Source organism: Podarcis muralis, chromosome 2, assembly GCF_964188315.1.
Source record: "Podarcis muralis chromosome 2, rPodMur119.hap1.1, whole genome shotgun sequence".
Classification (NCBI taxonomy): Eukaryota; Metazoa; Chordata; class Lepidosauria; order Squamata; family Lacertidae; genus Podarcis; species Podarcis muralis.
In genome coordinates, this window is record NC_135656.1 from 112,641,616 (window position 1) to 112,658,109 (window position 16,494).

At 47.6% G+C, this 16,494-nt stretch overlaps 2 protein-coding genes across 3 annotated transcripts in view; one reads left to right on the forward strand and one right to left on the reverse strand.

Annotated features, from left to right (window-relative positions):
• PPT2 (palmitoyl-protein thioesterase 2) overlaps window positions 1-190 on the reverse strand; it is a 48,098-nt gene extending 47,908 nt beyond the window's left edge. Inside the window, exon 1 of the mRNA XM_028719935.2 lies at window positions 72-190. The gene's annotated coding sequence lies outside the window, so the exon portion shown is untranslated. The remainder of the gene's footprint in view (window positions 1-71) is intronic.
• A 12,705-nt stretch (window positions 191-12,895) lies between these two features.
• Window positions 12,896-16,494, forward strand: part of LOC114590978 (carnitine O-acetyltransferase-like) — a 36,116-nt gene continuing 32,517 nt past the window's right edge. Inside the window, exon 1 of one of the 2 annotated variants that reach the window (XM_077921774.1) lies at window positions 12,896-13,072. In XM_077921774.1, coding sequence (XP_077777900.1) covers window positions 13,007-13,072 — 66 coding nt within the window. In that variant the 5' untranslated portion in view covers window positions 12,896-13,006. The remainder of the gene's footprint in view (window positions 13,073-16,494) is intronic. The other variant, XM_077921770.1, reaches the window with a different exon arrangement.

Genomic DNA, 16,494 nt, shown 5'->3' on the forward strand with positions numbered 1-16,494 from the left:
AAACTTTTATTCCACCCCCCGCCTTGCAGTTCACCGGATCCTGCGCCCCACCGCCTCCCATCGGATCTTGCCTGGATCAAGACACCGGCCGCTTCCCTGCCCCCATCCGCCAGCTGATCTCTTCTCTTCTCTCTCTCTCGCTTTTTCTCTTGTTGTTTATTTCCCCTCTCGTGCTGGAGCGCGCGCGTCAGATCCGGGGATGCTCCCCCGCCCCCGGCGACCGCGCAGGCGTCCCTGGAAACCAAATGTTGCAACATTCTATTCCCACCCCCGCTCCATTCATCGCGAAAGTGGCGCCCCCTAAAGAGAGGAAGAGACCGCGAATCTGGAGGGGGCTGGGGGTCAAGCCGGAATCACAACCCCCTCCCTCCCTCTCTGCGCTAGAATGTTCCCGGACATCTGGATTTGCAACAACAATACTGTAATAACAAAAAAGGGGCTAATTTCCCCAAAGCGTCGGCTTCCAGTGCCTGCAAATGAAGGCTTTGATTTCTACCAGTCGCCAGTAAGGGAGCTCAGACTGAAAGGGGAGCCGCACTAAAAGAAGGCTCTTGAACAGCGCTCAGCAAACTTTTTCAGCAGGGGGCCGGTCCACTGTCCCTCAGACCTTGTGGGGGGCCGGACTATATTTTGAAAAAAATAAAAAAAGAATGAATTCCTGTGCCCCACAAATAACCCAGAGATGCATTTTTTTTTTAAAGCACACATTCTACTCATGTAAAAACACACTGATTCCTGGACCGTCCATGGGCCGGATTTAGAAGGCGATTGGGCCAGATCCGGCCCCCAGACCTTAGTTTGCCTAGCCATGCTCTTGAACCAACCAACCCCCTTCTTTTAGTTTTAAAACGTAATAATCTCCGGCAATGTTCCCTCATGCATAAATCCTATTAACATTAATGGCATTTGCTCTCAAATTAGGGTTGCAACCAAGTACAGCTGTCATGTGCATTTGCTGCGGGTGCTCAGGCCGGGGCTTGGCGTTGAGGCAGCTGGCTGGCCATTATGAGAATGCTGGACTAGGTAGGCTATTGGCCTGATGCAACAGCCAGGTTCCTCTCTTATCTTCTCATCTACAGCTGTATCCTATGTAAACCACTAGAGCAGACTGTTTCCACACGTTGACACTTCTGCATAAAGTATTGCGCCAGCTGCCAGCTGGCCAAGTTAAACGAGTAAAGTCCGAGTTCCTTTTTCTGGTGTACACAGCCTCATAGAGCTTAGGACCTAAAAGATCACCTGTACTCTGCAGGAGAGAGTCTCTGGGAGATACAACATCATCAGGAGACCCATTCCATATGAAGGCCTTTCATATGGTGACACCTGCCCCTGGGAACTCCATCGGGTTATATTAATTTATGGTTTACTTCCTACATTTATTTCCCACATATATGGTACATGCTAAGAGACCACTTCAGGGATGCGGGTGGTGCTATGGGTTAAAGCACAGAGCCTAGGACTTGCCGATCAGAAGGTCAGCGGTTCGAATCCCCGCGACGGGGTGAGCTCCCGTTGATCAGACCCTGATCCTCTCAACCTAGCAGTTCAAAAGCATGTCAAAGTGCAAGTAGATAAATAGGTACTGCTCTGGCGGGAAGGTAAACGGTGTTTCTGTACGCTGCTCTGGTTCGCCATAAGCGGCTTAGTCATGCTGGCCACATGACCCGGAAGCTGTTTGCTTACAAACGCCGGCTCCCTCGGCCTATAGAGCGAGATGAGCGCCGCAACCCCAGACGACTGGACCTAATGGTCAGGGGTCCCTTTACCTTTACCTTTAAGAGTCCACTTCAGCCCTGAGTGCTCACTGGAAGGACAGATCCTGAAGCTGAGGCTCCAATATTTTGGCCACCTCATGAGAAGAGAAGACTCCCTGCAAAAGACCCTGATGTTGGGAAAGATGGAGGGCCCAAGGAGAAGTGGACGACAGAGGACAAGATGGTTGGACAGTGTTCTCGAAGCTACCAGCATGAGTCTGACCAAACCGCGGGAGGCAGTGGAAGACAGGAGTGCCTGGCGTGCTCTGGTCCATGGGGTCACGAAGAGTTGGACACGACTAAACAACTAAACAACAACAACTAATAACTTTGTATCTGGCTCACATAAAAGGTCAAAAAAGGGAAGGGCTGTAGTTCAGTGGTAGAGCTACTACCTAGTAAGCAGAAGTTTCCAGGTTCAGTCCCCAGTATCTCCAGGGGAGATTGGGAGAGAACCTTGCCTGAAACCCTGGAGAGATGCTGCCAGTCAGTGTGGACAATGCTAAGGTACATGAACTGATGCTCTGCTTCAGATGGTCTTTTTTTAAAAAGTACCATTAAAAAATTTGAAGAGTTGCAATTCTGCTTGAGGCAGCGAAAGGTGTTAGTAAATGTTCACAAGCAACAGATAATAAAAAAATCCATCTTGCCTGCAGTCTGGGAGAAGATCTAGGCCCTACACCTTTATAAGAGACAATGTGGTTAGAACAATTACAGGGCAATGCTATGCATGCCTGTTCAGACGAAAACTCCATGTTAAGTGTTCATAACAATATTGCAGTCTGCATTTACATGGCAGCAAGCCCAGTTTGACACAATAAGAATCATATCCAAGTAAACCTTCAGTCCGTAAGAGGGACCACTGTCTGATGTTTCCTGTTCAAACTGTGGGCCAATCGTGGACTGTTATTATGATGATTATTTTACTATTAGGCTGTCTATCATTTCTCCTAAGAAAAAGTGATATTCCCTTAGGTAGGAGCTGAGTTCCACCCAACACTTAACCCGGCGACACGTGACTCTGTTTGCTAGGGAAACAATCCAAAGGCAGTAAGGGCTTGTCAAGTGGTAAATCTCAAAGTGGTGGTTGCTCAAGGAGATGTAAAGGGGAAAGGGAGCCTTCTGAAGAAGCAAGAGGGAAAGGGAAATGTTGCCAAAGGGGTTGAATTTGGCAGGGCTAAAAAACGAATAAATCAGCATGTCGCTATCTGTACTTACTTCTTTGCATGTCATTTTCCTCTGAACCCACGGCTTACAACTTACCCACCACCAGACAGGTGTATCTATACCTGCAAGGGGGGGAGGCTGTATAGTTCAGTGGTAGAGAATCTGCTTTGCAGGCAGAAGGTCCCAAGTTCAAATCCCGGCATAGTTATGTAGGGCTGGAAGATAACTATTGGAAAACGTGGAGCCATGCTGCCGGCCAATGTAGGCTATACTAAGCTAGATGCACCAGTGGTCTGACCATAGCTGTCAACCGTCCCTTATTTGGCGGGAAAGTCCCTTATTCCGCTGCTGTCCCTTATTGATGATGTCCCTTAAATTTCCCGGGTTTCAAAGGAAGCAGCTCCTCTCCCTCCCTCCCTGCCGGCCAGGGAGGAGGGAGGCTCCAACTGTGTTGCTTGGTTGCGTTGCTCACCCAATAAGGAGTCTAAGACCGACTGGGGGGGTGGAGCTTGCATGCCTTGTGCCTGGCCGCATTGCCTGGGGACTTGCCTTTGCTCAGCGCTTCCCAGCGGAGGGGTGACGGTGGGTTTCCTTGCTGCATCCCCTTTGCCGGGTTGCTGCGCTGTGGGAACCACCATTTGAGGCTTCATTTGGCTGCTGGCTGGGCTTTCTGCCTTTGGCTCAGAGCGGCTCAGAAGTTGAACATACCTGTGCCTGGAAAATCCCTTATTTTGGCTGCTGGTCCCTTATTTTCTAATCTGTAAGTTGACAGCTATGGGTCTGACTCAATACAAGGCAGTGTCCTATGTTCCTGTGGATTGTTGTTGTCGGCATCCATCCGTCCGGAGAGAGAATGGAGTGTGCCTCCAGGGGTGAAGCCAAACCAATGAGTTAGCAGGACCAAAGTAATCTCCCAGGGGCTCAAGCCTGGTCAGTGTGTCTGGAGGTCCTGAGCTGCCCAGGTGACAAGACCTCTTGGCCTCAATGATGTGGCCCAAAGGGAAGCAGAGCAAGATGTTTGGCACTAGCTTGGCTGCAGGAGTTGACAGGAGGTGTTCAAGGCACCATCCAACTGTCTTATTGTTGTTATTATTTATTTATTTATTTATTTATTTATTTATTTATTTATACCCCGCCTATCTGGCTGAGTTTCCCCAGCCACTCTGGGTGGCTTCCAATCAACTGTTAAAAACAATACAGCATTAAATATTAAAAACTTCCCTAAACAGGGCTGCCTTCAGATGTCTTTTAAAAATAAGATAGCTGCTTATTTCCTTCACAGGGCGTTCCACAGGGAGGGTGCCACCACCGAGAAGGCCCTCTGTCTGGTTCCCTGTAACCTCACTTCTCGCAATGAGGGAACCGCCAGAAGGCCCTCGGCGCTGGATCTCAGTGTCTGGGCAGAACGATGGGGGTGGAGACGCTCCTTCAGGTATACTGGGCCAAGGCCGTTCAGGGCTTTAAAGGTCAGCACCAACACTTTGAATTGTGCTCAGAAACGTACTGGGAGCCAGTGTAGGTCTTTCAAGACAGGTGTTATGTGGTCTCAGCAGCTCCCAGTCACCAGTCTAGCTGCCGCATTCTGGATTAATTGCAGTTTCCGGGTCACCTTCAAAGGTAGCCTCACGTAGAGCGCATTGCAGTAGTCCAAGCGGGAGATGACTAGAGCATGCACCACTGGCAAGTCTTAGGGTTTGTGTCGGGTTTACTCCTCAGCCGCTCCTTCTCCTGAAGGATCAGAGTTTTTCTTCTCCTCGATGGGCTCCCTTCCCAGGCTGAGGAGCCCCATCTGCCCCTCATTTCCCTCTGCAGCACATGCAGGAACTGCCTTCTTGACCGTTGGACCCACTTTTGGTCTTGAAATAAATAAATTAAAGTCTTATATATATAATAAATGTTCATAAATGTACCAAGCAAACACGTACATAAATATAGAAACCACATGTCTGAAGCAGCACAGGAAAGCAGTCCTGGAACCATTTTGACTCCCAAACTGACCAAATGTTTTCTCTGCAAAGTCAAAGGAAAATGGAAGAGCCTCCCCGTTGTCTTTTCCTTCACAAAACCCGTCTTAAGGGTATGTCTGTGTATGAATAGGGTAAGCCTGTGACCTGGCTCAGGAACTAGGTATTTATCATTACAAAAGATTGGCCAGGCTCCCCAGGGTATCCCATCAAGTAAGCATTAGCAGGTAACTTGCCAGACAGGAGGTAAACAACACACTCAGATTTCTGCTGTAGACTACCTTTTCTGTGATGTAGGTATGATGTCTCTGGGGGTGGTCTTGGACTCCAAGGTGGGAAATTTAAAATGTCTATATAAGGGCGGACACACCTTGGTTCTGGGTCCTCCTCCTTTCTCCTGTGTGTGAGGGGAGCACCCTGTTGCAACAGTTCGATAAAGATCAGGCTTACTAGCTGCTTTGCTTCTCAATATTATCTGGCTGACCTCTGTTCTTTTCTCCAACCGATGGAGAACCTACAAAGGACTCTATAAGGGCTCCTGTGTCCCCCATAAGCGAACAAGGGCAGATTTTTGTTTATTACAGTCTCATCCACTTAATCTGCCAGAGCCTGCCTTTGCATGCAAGAGACGTCCCTAACTCACCAAAGGTTTGAGACTCACCTGAGGATTACACTTCATGTGCATGATGGACTCTAGTTACAGATAGGTAGCCGTGTTGGTCTGCCATAGTCAAAACAAAAAAAATTCATTCCAGTAGCACCTTAAAGACCAACTAAGTTAGTTCTTGGTATGAGCTTTCGTGTGCATGCACACTTCTTCAGATACTTCTTCAGATATGATGGACTCTAATCAGTGAAAGCAGATAATGACATCTGCTAGTCTTTAAAGTGCTACATGACTCTGCTGTTTAACACTGTGACAGATGAAACACTGCTATTTTGCTATAAACTGTTCCTCACTGCTATTTTGCTATAAACTGTTCCTCATCCTTCTTCTTCTTCTGCTCCTTTGGTGATCACTCGTAGCTGAGAAAGATTGTCTTCCATGACAAACGTCTTAATTGTGTGTCCATAAGTGACTGTGGAGGCCAATTCTGGATCCACACGTCCTTCCACAGTGGGAACATAGTTTTCTGGGTGGGAGTTCAGCATGGTGAGGATTTGCCAAGCGTGTTTTTCATCCAACACTCTCAATCATACTTTGTTTAACAAACCACAAGTTAAACACAAGTCGTCCCACAAACAATCAAACATACTGAAATATACTCGGAGTCGAGAATGGATTTCATGCTCTTTATCCAGCTCATAGTGGTGAGGAGGAATGGAAGTTCCCCCAGAATGTCTGCTTTATATACATTATTTACACAATGGGCCCCACATGAATGGCTAATTCCGGGATTCACCTATAGGCCAATCAGGTTGCGGATTCACTTCTACCTGGAGCTGGATTGGGTGGCTCCTGTGGACCAATCAGACTGCTGCATTCTGGACCCTATTGTTCTAGGACCAATCAGACTGCTGCATTCTGGACCCTATTGTTCTAGGACCAATCAGACTGCTGCATTCTGAATCCTATTGTTCTAAGACCAATCAGACTGCTGCCTTTTGGATCCTATTCAACTCAGTACATAACACATACCATGGCTCGTTTCTCTAAATATTTTTTGTGTGTTCCAGCTGCTCATGCCTTTGCAAACTCATAAGCATCTGGGGTGGGCTAGTCAAACAAACCATGGTTATGGAAAGGTGTCTGGTTCGCACACGACACCAAGCCATAGCTAAAACAAACCAAGGTTCATAGGCCAACAACAACTCTACGGTTCTTCGGTTCTGTGTTTTGGGGGATCCTATAATTTCACAGAAGCTTCTCTGGAGGTGGGGAAGCAGTCTGGAAGAGAAAGATCCACCATGAGTAAAATATATTGTTGTGCGAATCACAAGAGAGTTGGGGGGGGGTGTTTGATCGTGGCAGCTTCTGAGTTCACACATGCTGACAGTGAGGCTGAGCAGGCCTTCCCAGTGCCTTGCATGTACTGACTGCACATTCCATAGAATGGTTCCACAATCCTCTGCAACTCACGGTGGTTCAATGTCAGATGTTTGCTGCTTCTGAAAATTACCTCCCCTCCCCCCTGGGAGTCAAAATGCAATAATAGCAAACCAAACAATGAACGCTTTGGAATCCTCCAGATTACCTGTTTTTCAGCATGCATCCTGATTCATTTGGAGAGAGATTAGATTATGCTCGCTATTTAATGAACATCCATTCTGATTTGTTTGTGGGGAGGTTAGATTACATTGGGGGAACTGACATTGCATCAAGCATCATCCCTCCCACACTTCCCAGTGATTGTTCCTGCCGCTTCCCTTATCAGCGATCTTTTGGGGAAGCTGCCATGTTGCACAAGACCAGTCGACTGTAATTTCACATCTGGAATTTGCCTGTTGAATCCCACCCCAAACCAGAGACAATCTGGAAGAGGAAAGAATGAAAGCCAGTCTTTACTGAACATTCATTCTGATTTGCTTGCGGGGCAGTTATATAACAAAGAGTGTTTGTCCCACTTTCGTTCCAGATTCACTTGAGGGCAGGGTGTCTCCCCATGAATCATTCATTCATCCCAGTCTTTTCAATCACTTTCTGAACTGCACCAAGCTCATGGCGAGAGAGCACTTTAGTACATGTTAATTGTGCAAACCTACCGCTCCCTCCCACAAAATAGTGACAGGAGGCACCATTTGTTGCCCTTGCAACAAATCTGCTGTGTGAGGCAGCTGCCTCCCTCTGCCTAATGGTAGAGATGGCCCAATGTGTATATGCATGTATTACATCAGCAGTCAGGCCTGCCGGAGGCCTACTGGAAGCTGGGTTTGGATATAATTATTGGGCTACTGGCGCCATCACTTCCCACATGGCTGTTTTATTTCTATAGCTATACCTTTGCCTGTTTGTATATGCTCTGCTCTATCCTTCCAGCATATTCTCTGCTGCCTGTTCTCCTCTCCAATGTGCCCCTCCTCCTCCACCTCCTGCCTTCAGGTATCAGCAAAGTCACGGAGCCACAAAAGAGGGTGATGCTACAAATTCAGCCTGATGCAAAGCAGGCAATATCCAGGGTCCAGAAGATCTAGTGAATCGTTGCAAACAATATCCTTTCCTCTCTCTGTGTGGCCCTTTCCTTCAGGGAAACATTACTTGTCAAATGTAGCTGAAATATTCAGTTTGGCACGCCTGCCTTTAAAAGAAACAAACCAAAAAAAATCTGCTCTGATTTAATCAGTGCATGCTTTTATCTTCTGCGCACCTCACATATTCTGTTTCTTCTTCTTTTGATCTGCTAAGGAATGTTTCTTACTTTATTTGGAGCCCAAGACAAATTATTTTAAACCTCTCCATTCCTAATAGCTGATTCAGAGAAGTAGGTCACACTGAGCTAAATATGCGTTACTTCCCAGTTAGCTTGAATAGCAGGAGTGGGGATTTATTTTCCAGCTCAAGGGCCACGTTCTTTTTTAGGGGTCCCTGGGGACCATTTCAGTGGTAGGCAGAGCCAGAGGCAAAAGTGAGCAGAGCAATGGATGTGCCTTTGTACAACAGACCACACCGGAGCTTTCCAAACTGTGTGTCGTGACACGTTAAGTGTGTCGGCTGCAGCGTGTCACACGAACGCTCCTCCCGGGGCTGGAAAGGGGTTAAACTCTGTTTTGCTGGTGTTGTAATCAAAATCTCTTGTTCCGTTATGGGGTACACAAGAGCACTTATAGAGTCCTTTGTAGGTTCTCCATCGGTAGGAGAAAAGAACAGAGGCCAACCAGAGAATATTGAGAAGCAAAGCAGCTAGTAAGCCTGATCTTTATTAACACTGTTGCAACAGGGTGCTCCGCTCACCCGCAGGAATGGAAGAGGACCCCAAACAAAGGTGTGCCTACCATTATATAGACATTTTAAATTCCCTGCCCTGGAGCTCAAAACCACCCCCAGAAACATCATATCTACATAATAGAAAAGGTGGTCTACAACAGAAATCTGAGTGCTTTGTTTATCTCCTGTCTGCCTGGTTATCTGATAATGCCTTATCCGATTGCCTTTCCTGGTAGTCTGGCCATTCCTTTGAGATGGTAATCACTTAATTCCTGAGACAATGGGAAGGTTCCCTCACCCCCTCCCTCCTTGCAGAGAAACATTTGGTCAGTTTGGGAGTCAAAATGGTTTCAGGACTGTCTTCCTGTGCTGCTCCAGACATGTGGTTTATATATTTATGTATGTGTTTGCTTGGTCCATTTATGAACATTTATTATATATCTAAGATCTTAAAATTATTATAACACTGGCAAAACTGAATGACTGTGCTGTGAAATGATACATGTCTAAAATGTGTGTCCCCAACATGAAAAGTTTGGAAAGCTCTGTAGCCGTGCAAAAAGAAAAGACAAGAAAAGAAAAAATACAGAGGTTTCTATGTCCCCCTCTCAATCCTCCATCTTGGTAAGCAAGAGATATTATCATCACAGTCCAAGGACACAGTTATGGTAAAAAGGTAAAAACAGTAAAGGACCCCTGGACGGTTAAGTCCAGTCAAAGGTAACTAAGGGGTTGTGGCGTTCATCTCGCTTTCAGGCCGAGGGGGCCGGCGTTTGTCCACAGACAGCTTTCCGGGTCATGTGACCAGCATGACTAAACCGCTTCTGGCACAAGAGGACACCGTGACGGAAACCAGAGTGCATGGAAATGGCGTTTACCGGTACCTTCCTGCCACAGCAGTACCTATTTATCTACTTGCACTGGCGTGCTTTCAAACTGCTAGGTTGGCAGGAGCTGGGACAGAACAACGACCATCGCAGGGATTCGAAGCACCAACCTTCTGATTGGCAATCCCAAGAGGCTCAGTGGTTTAGACCACAGCACCACCTGCATGGCAGTAAGTGGTCAGATAGGCCTGGGGGGGGCACATTCGGCCCCCAGCAGTGACTTGGCTTGTGAGCTCTGTTATTGTTGTTGTTACTACAGTGGTACCTCGCAAGACGAATGCCTCGCAAGACGGAAAACTCGCAAAACGAAACAGTTTTTGTTTTTTTGAGTTGCTTCGCAAGACGATTTTCCCTATGGGCTTGCTTCACAAGACGGAAACGTCTTGCAAGTTTGTTCCCTTTTTCTTAACACCGTTAATACAGTTGCGACTTGACTTCGAGGAGCAACTCATAGAATGCGGTGTGGTAGCCTTTTTTGAAGTTTTTAAAGACTTTGGTGATTTTTGAAGCTTTTCCAAAACTTTCCCGACACCGTGCTTCGCAAGACGAAAAAAATTGCAAGACGGCAAAACTCGCGGAACGAATTAATTTCGTCTTGCGAGACACCACTGTATTTATTTTTCAATTTATATACCATCCCTTATCAGAAGACCTCGGAGCAGTGTACGGCATTAAAAACACATTACAGAACATCAATGAGAAAACCGTAATTAAATCCATAATGATAGACAGCCTAATAGTAAAATAATCATCATAATAACAGTCCACGATTGGCCCACGGTTTGAACAGGAAACATCAGACAGTGGTCCCTCTTACAGACTGAATGTTTACTTGGATATGATTCTTATTGTGTCAAACTGGGCTTGCTGCCATGTAAATGCAGACTGCAATATTGTTCTGAATACTTAACATGGAGTTTTCGTCTGAACAGGCATGCATAGCATTGCCCTGTAATTGTTCTAACCACATTGTCTCTTATAAAGGTGTACGGCCTAGATCTTCTCCGAGACTACAGGCAAGATGGATTTTTTTTATCATCTCTCTGTTGCTTGTGAATATTTATTAACACATTTTGCTGCCTCAAGCAGAATTGCAACTCTTCAATTTTTTTTAATAGTACTTTTTTTAAAAGGAACATCAGAAGTAGCATCAGTTCATGTACCTTAGCAATGTCCACACTGACTGGCAGCATCTCTCCAGGGTTTCAGGCAAGGTTCTCTCCCAATCTCCCCTGGAGATACTGGGGACTGAACCTGGAAACTTCTGCTTACAAGGTAGTAGCTCTACCACTGAACTACAGCCCTTCCCTTTTTTGACCTTTTATGTGAGCCAGATACAAAGTAATTAGTTGTTGTTGTTTAGTTGTTTAGTCGTGTCCAACTCTTTGTGACCCCCTGGACCAGAGCACGCCAGGCACTCCAGTCTTCCACTGCCTCCCACAGTTTGGTCAAATTTATGTGAGTAGCTTCGAGAACACTGTCCAGCCATCTCATCCTCTGTCGTCCCCTTCTCCTTGTGCCCTCCATCTTTCCCAACACCAGGGTCTTTTCCAGGGAGTCTTCTCTTCTCATGAGGTGGCCAAAGTATTGGAGCCTCAGCTTCAGGATCTGTCCTTCCAGTGAGCACTCAGGGCTGATTTCCTTCAGAATGGAGAGGTTTGATCTTCTTGCAGTCCATGGGACTCTCAAGAGTCTCCTCCAGCACCAGAATTCAAAAGCATAAATTCTTTGGCGATCAGCCTTCTTTATGGTTCAGCTCTCACTTCCATACACCACTACTGGGAAAACCATAGCTTTAACTATATGGACCTTTGTTGGCAAGGTGATGTCTCTGCTTTTTAAGATGCTGTCTAGGTTTGTCATTGCTTTTCTCCCAAGAAGCAGGCAGAGGTGAGTTTTTCATCCTTGCCTTTGCAGGGCTGCAGTTTGAGGCATGGCCACAAGGACCCGTTAGAAAGCTCAGATGTTGCTATATATATATATATACACACAGTGGGACCTTGGTTCTGAAACTCAAACCATTCTGAGAGTCCGTTTGAATCCCAAAGTGGTTCCTGCAGCCAATCAGAAGCCGTGGAAACCGTGTCAGACGTTCAGCTTCTGAAAAACATTCGCAGACCGGAACACTCACTTCCGGGTTTGTGACATTTGGGAGCCGATTTGTTCGGGAGCCAAACCATTCGGCTACCAAGGTACCACTGTATACATACACACACACACAACCTTAGCTGCTGTCCCGTCCCCCCCCCCTCCCATTCCACCAAGCCACGTTTTGCCTCTGAAAAATTAAGGATGATTTAAAGTTTAGTCATGTACAGCCTCTGGAAAATTGAGGCAGTATATCCTTATACTGCCAGACACAGGAACAAAATAAAAATTAAAAAATGTTCCTCTGACTCAGCTTCTCCAAAATCAGTTTAAGGGCAAGATCTGAGCTTTCAACGGGTCCTTGTGGCTACGCCTTCATATAGCAGCTTAATCTGGAGGAAAGATCAGTATTTATTTATTTATTTTATATACTGCCCTATACCCAGAGGTCAGGGCGGTTCACACAATAATGAGGGTGGGGCCTGGACTGACTCCAGCTGCAAAAGCTGAGGCTGCTGAACAGATTCTTGGGCTGGGGTTTTTTGTTGGGGGTGGGGCTTTTGCTGTTTTTGACATAATTTTTTTGTATCTTTATTTTAGGTATTACAATTTATGTGGGAATTGCACAAATCGGTTGCAATTTTTTAATGTTTTATTTATTGTTTATCACTTATTTTGCCATGTTGTAATCATATTTGACTTTTTTCCATGTTGTAAGCCGTCCTTGAGCGTGGTTTTAACTACGGAAAGGCAGCGTACAATTAAAATTAGGCGAACCTGAATATTCTGCACCCAGATAAACCCAAGCCTGGAAACTTAATTCAGCGACGCGCTGAATTGTATCCCAGGAAAAGGTTGCAAAGCCAATTTCGCATCCTCTTGCGGCTACAATGTTGAAGCCCCGCCTGCAACATTCTTTCGTCGCTCCGCTGGAAGAGATTTGCAACACGCTCCGTTCCTTCGTGGACAGAAACATATTTTCCCCTTGTAGCAAAAAACGCCAGTTGTTTTTATGGCTCGAGATCAAATGCACAGCAAATCCCAGGACCTTAGAAGATGGATGCATTTGGTGTGGGGAATGGGGCGGGGGGGGGGGTCACGCGGAGAAAGCCCCACCCCCATTTCCCAACCATCCTCTTCCTCCCTCCTTTTCAGGAAATGACAAATATTTGCACCCGGGTCAACCAGCCCTCCTGCCTCGCCCCCACCTAAACCCTCCCTCCGCCCCCTAAGGCAGCCCTGCGAACCCCATAGCTGTTCAGGAGGGCGCATGGGACTCCGGCGATGGGCAGGTGGAGGCTGATGTGGCGGGCTTGGGGGCGCACGAAGCCCCCGGGACTGAGATCCGCGGTGAGTGGAAAGCCTCGCTTTTTAAAAAAAAAGAGAGATGCGTGCCATCCCGACGAGCGTGGGCGGAGCCCGTTGTTTTGCAAACACGCTGCCCGCGTGCGGACGTGCGGGGAGCCGCGTCTGCAAGATGGGGAAGGGGGGGCGGTGCGCGGGGGTCGTCTTTACGCGCAGACTTGGGTGGGAAATCCCGGGGAGCTGTGGGGGGACGGGGGACGGACGACGACTCTCTCCTCACGAGGAAGCCTATGCACGGAGTCGGATCGAGTTGGGAAATGGAGAACCTCGCACCCAGCCCCCCCCCCCAAAACTCCCCACATTTGATAGTGGGCGGTAGAGGGAAGTGCCGTTTGTTTTGCAAAGCGTGCGCGCCCTCGGGGCTTCCATATGGCGAGCGTCTGCCTGCAAGGGGAGGAAGGTGGACGGCTCTGGCACAGAGGACGAAGGGGAAAGTTGCCACGAGTTTAGCCTTCAGATGATCGCAGCGCCCCGTGAGAGTGGAGAGGCCCAGAGAAATTTCTGCAGAGGGTAGAGAGAGGCCCTTAGGATACAAACGGGTGGGGCCGCGCCAGACAGAACAAAACCGCAAAACTCATATTTAAAAAACACAAAAGCAAAGCCATTTGCAATCCTGCCCCTCTGAACATGGTGCCACCTCTTTTTCCAGTTCCTCCCGCTCCGCCATTGGCTTCGTGTGTTGGAAGGCGGCGCATGCACTTAAATGCATTTAAAGCACATTCCACCAGCGCCCCCAGGATCCTGGGAAATGCAGTTTACCAGTCGCGGTACTACAGTTCCCAGACCCCTTTTCTAAAAACGATGGTTCCCAAGATTTGGGGTTTTTTTGGGGGGGGGTGCTTTAAGAATGTGATTTGTACACACCCAAAGATTCCTGCTAGGCCTGTCTCGTTCAGGAATGGGGAACCTCAGGCACAGTTGCTAAATGCAGTTCTCCAAGCTTCGTTTTCGGGCCCTCGGGTCTCTTTGCCTCTTTGCCTTCTCACTGGCCCTCCTTCCGTGTTTTGCTTGCCTGGATGAAGAGTTTTGGGGCATGCAGAAAGGTCTGGCTTTTGTGTAACTGGGATGTACCCAACTACACAACAGTAAATGTAAACAGCCACACTTTGGCCTCTGAAAAGTGACCCCTGGAATTTGCCCTCTCTGAGTGGCAAAATTTCTCAGCCCCTGATCTAGTCCCAACAGACGATGCCACTGCCATAGAATGACCACGGGCAGGACATGAGGACAACAGTGTTTTCCCACCTCCGTTCCCAAGCAGCTGGCAATCAGAGGCAATGAACTCTTAAAGGTAAAGGTAAAGGGACCCCTGACCATTAGGTCCACTCGTGGCCGACTCTAGGGTTGCGGTGCTCATCTCCCTTTATTGGCCGAGGGAGCCGGTGTACAGCTTCCGGGTCATGTGGCCAGCATGACTAAGCCGCTTCTGGCGAACCAGAGCAGCGCACGGAAACGCCGTTTACCTTCCCGCCGGAGTGGTACCTATTTATCTACTTTGACGTGCTTTCGAACTGCTCGGTTGGCAGGAGCAGGGACCGAGCAACGGGAGCTCACCCTGTCGTGGGGATTCGAACCGCCAACCTTCTGATCGGCAAGCCCTAGGGTCAGTGGTTTAACCCACAGCTCCACCCACTTCCCTCAATGAACTCTTATTCCTCACTATAACCAGATTTCTAAGAATGTGTGCCGACATCCCTTCCCTTTTGTTTTATCTACAGTCATTTAAAACTCCCCCCTGTAAAGATTCCTGGAAACTGTAGTTTGTTAAGGGTGCTGGGAATTGTAGCACTGTAAAGGGTGGAACTCACAGAGGTTTAACAAGCAACCCCTCTTCCCAGGGAACTCTGGGAATTGTAGCTCTCTTGAAGGCATCCTGACACCTTTGAGTGCCTTTAACAAAACTACAGTTCCCAGGATTATTTGAGGGGCGGGGGTGCTGTTTAAAGCGGTATGATACTGCTGTATAATGCGGAGGGGCCTTGGTTAAACTCAGAGTAGACCCATTGAAATTAGTGGTCATGACTGACATAGGACCATTAATTTAAATGGGCTTCCTCTGCATAGAACTCATTGTTTGTGCTGTGCATAGATGCTGAGGGCAGAGCCATGCTTTATTAAGGGTAGCGCAAGAGGCAGGGCTTTGTACATGTTTTGTCCCTTCAGGTTGGCAGCACACAAAGGCAACTCAATTAAAACCCATTCGTGGGGATCTGCCCTTGGGGAAATCTCAGCAGCCATTGAAGATATGGTACTTGTTGAGTGCAGAAACTCAGATACAGAAGCTAATCGCCAAATGGTACCTTAAACCTCGGTTACGGTCACCGCGCTGGAATGTCTAGGTTCCTTTTTTTTTTTTTACAGTGAAATTTCTTATTCTTGCTGTTGTTATTATTTTTTGCTTCTATGTGGCTTTATATTTTAAAGAAAAAAATTCAATGCGGTTTACAACACATCAAATAAAGCAACCCAGAAAAAAATCAAATTCAAGCATCAATTTTAAAAAATTCAGATCCTTCTCTATGTGACATTTTACATTTCCCAGCTTTATATTTAATTTATATAGCTGTCCCGTAGCAGAAGGACTCCAGGAAGCCAGTGTAGTGTAGTGGTTAAAGTGTCAGACTAGGTAACCTGGGAGATCAGGGTTCAAATCCCCACTCAGTCATGAAACGCACCGGGTGACCTTGGAGTCAGTCGCAGCCTCTTAACCTATCTCACAGGGTCGTCATAGGGATTATCTGGGGGGGGGGGTGAAACATAGACTCCTTGGATAAAAAGATGGGCTATAAATGCAATAAATGGATTGATGGCGACTAACAGATTGAGGTTGAATCCTGACAAGACAGAAGTACTGTTTTTGGGGGACAGGAGGCGGGTAGGTGTGGGCGACTCCCTGGTCCTGAATGGGGTAACTGTGCCCCTAAAGGACCAGGTGCGCAGCCTGGGAGTCATTTTGGACTTGCAGCTGTCAATGGAAGCGCAGGTCAATTCTGTGTCCAGGGCAGCTATCTACCAGCTCCATCTGGTACGCAGGCTGAGACACTACCTGCCTGCACACTGTCTCGCCAGAGTGGTGCATGCTCTGGTTATCTCTCGCTTGGAATACTGCAATGCGCTCTACATGGGGCTACCTTTGAAGGTGACCCGGAAACTACAACTAATCCAGAACATGGCAGCTAGACTGGTGACTGGGAGTGGCCACCAAGACCATATAACACCGGTCTTGAAAGACCTACACTGGCTCCCAGTTCGTTTCTGAGCACAATTCAAAGTGTTGGTGCTGATCTTTAAAGCCCTAAACGGCCTCGGCCCAGTATACCTGAAGCAGCGTCTCCACCCCCATCGTTCTGCCTGGACACTGAGGTCCAGTGCCGAGGGCCTTCTGGCGGTTCCCTCGTTGCGAGAAG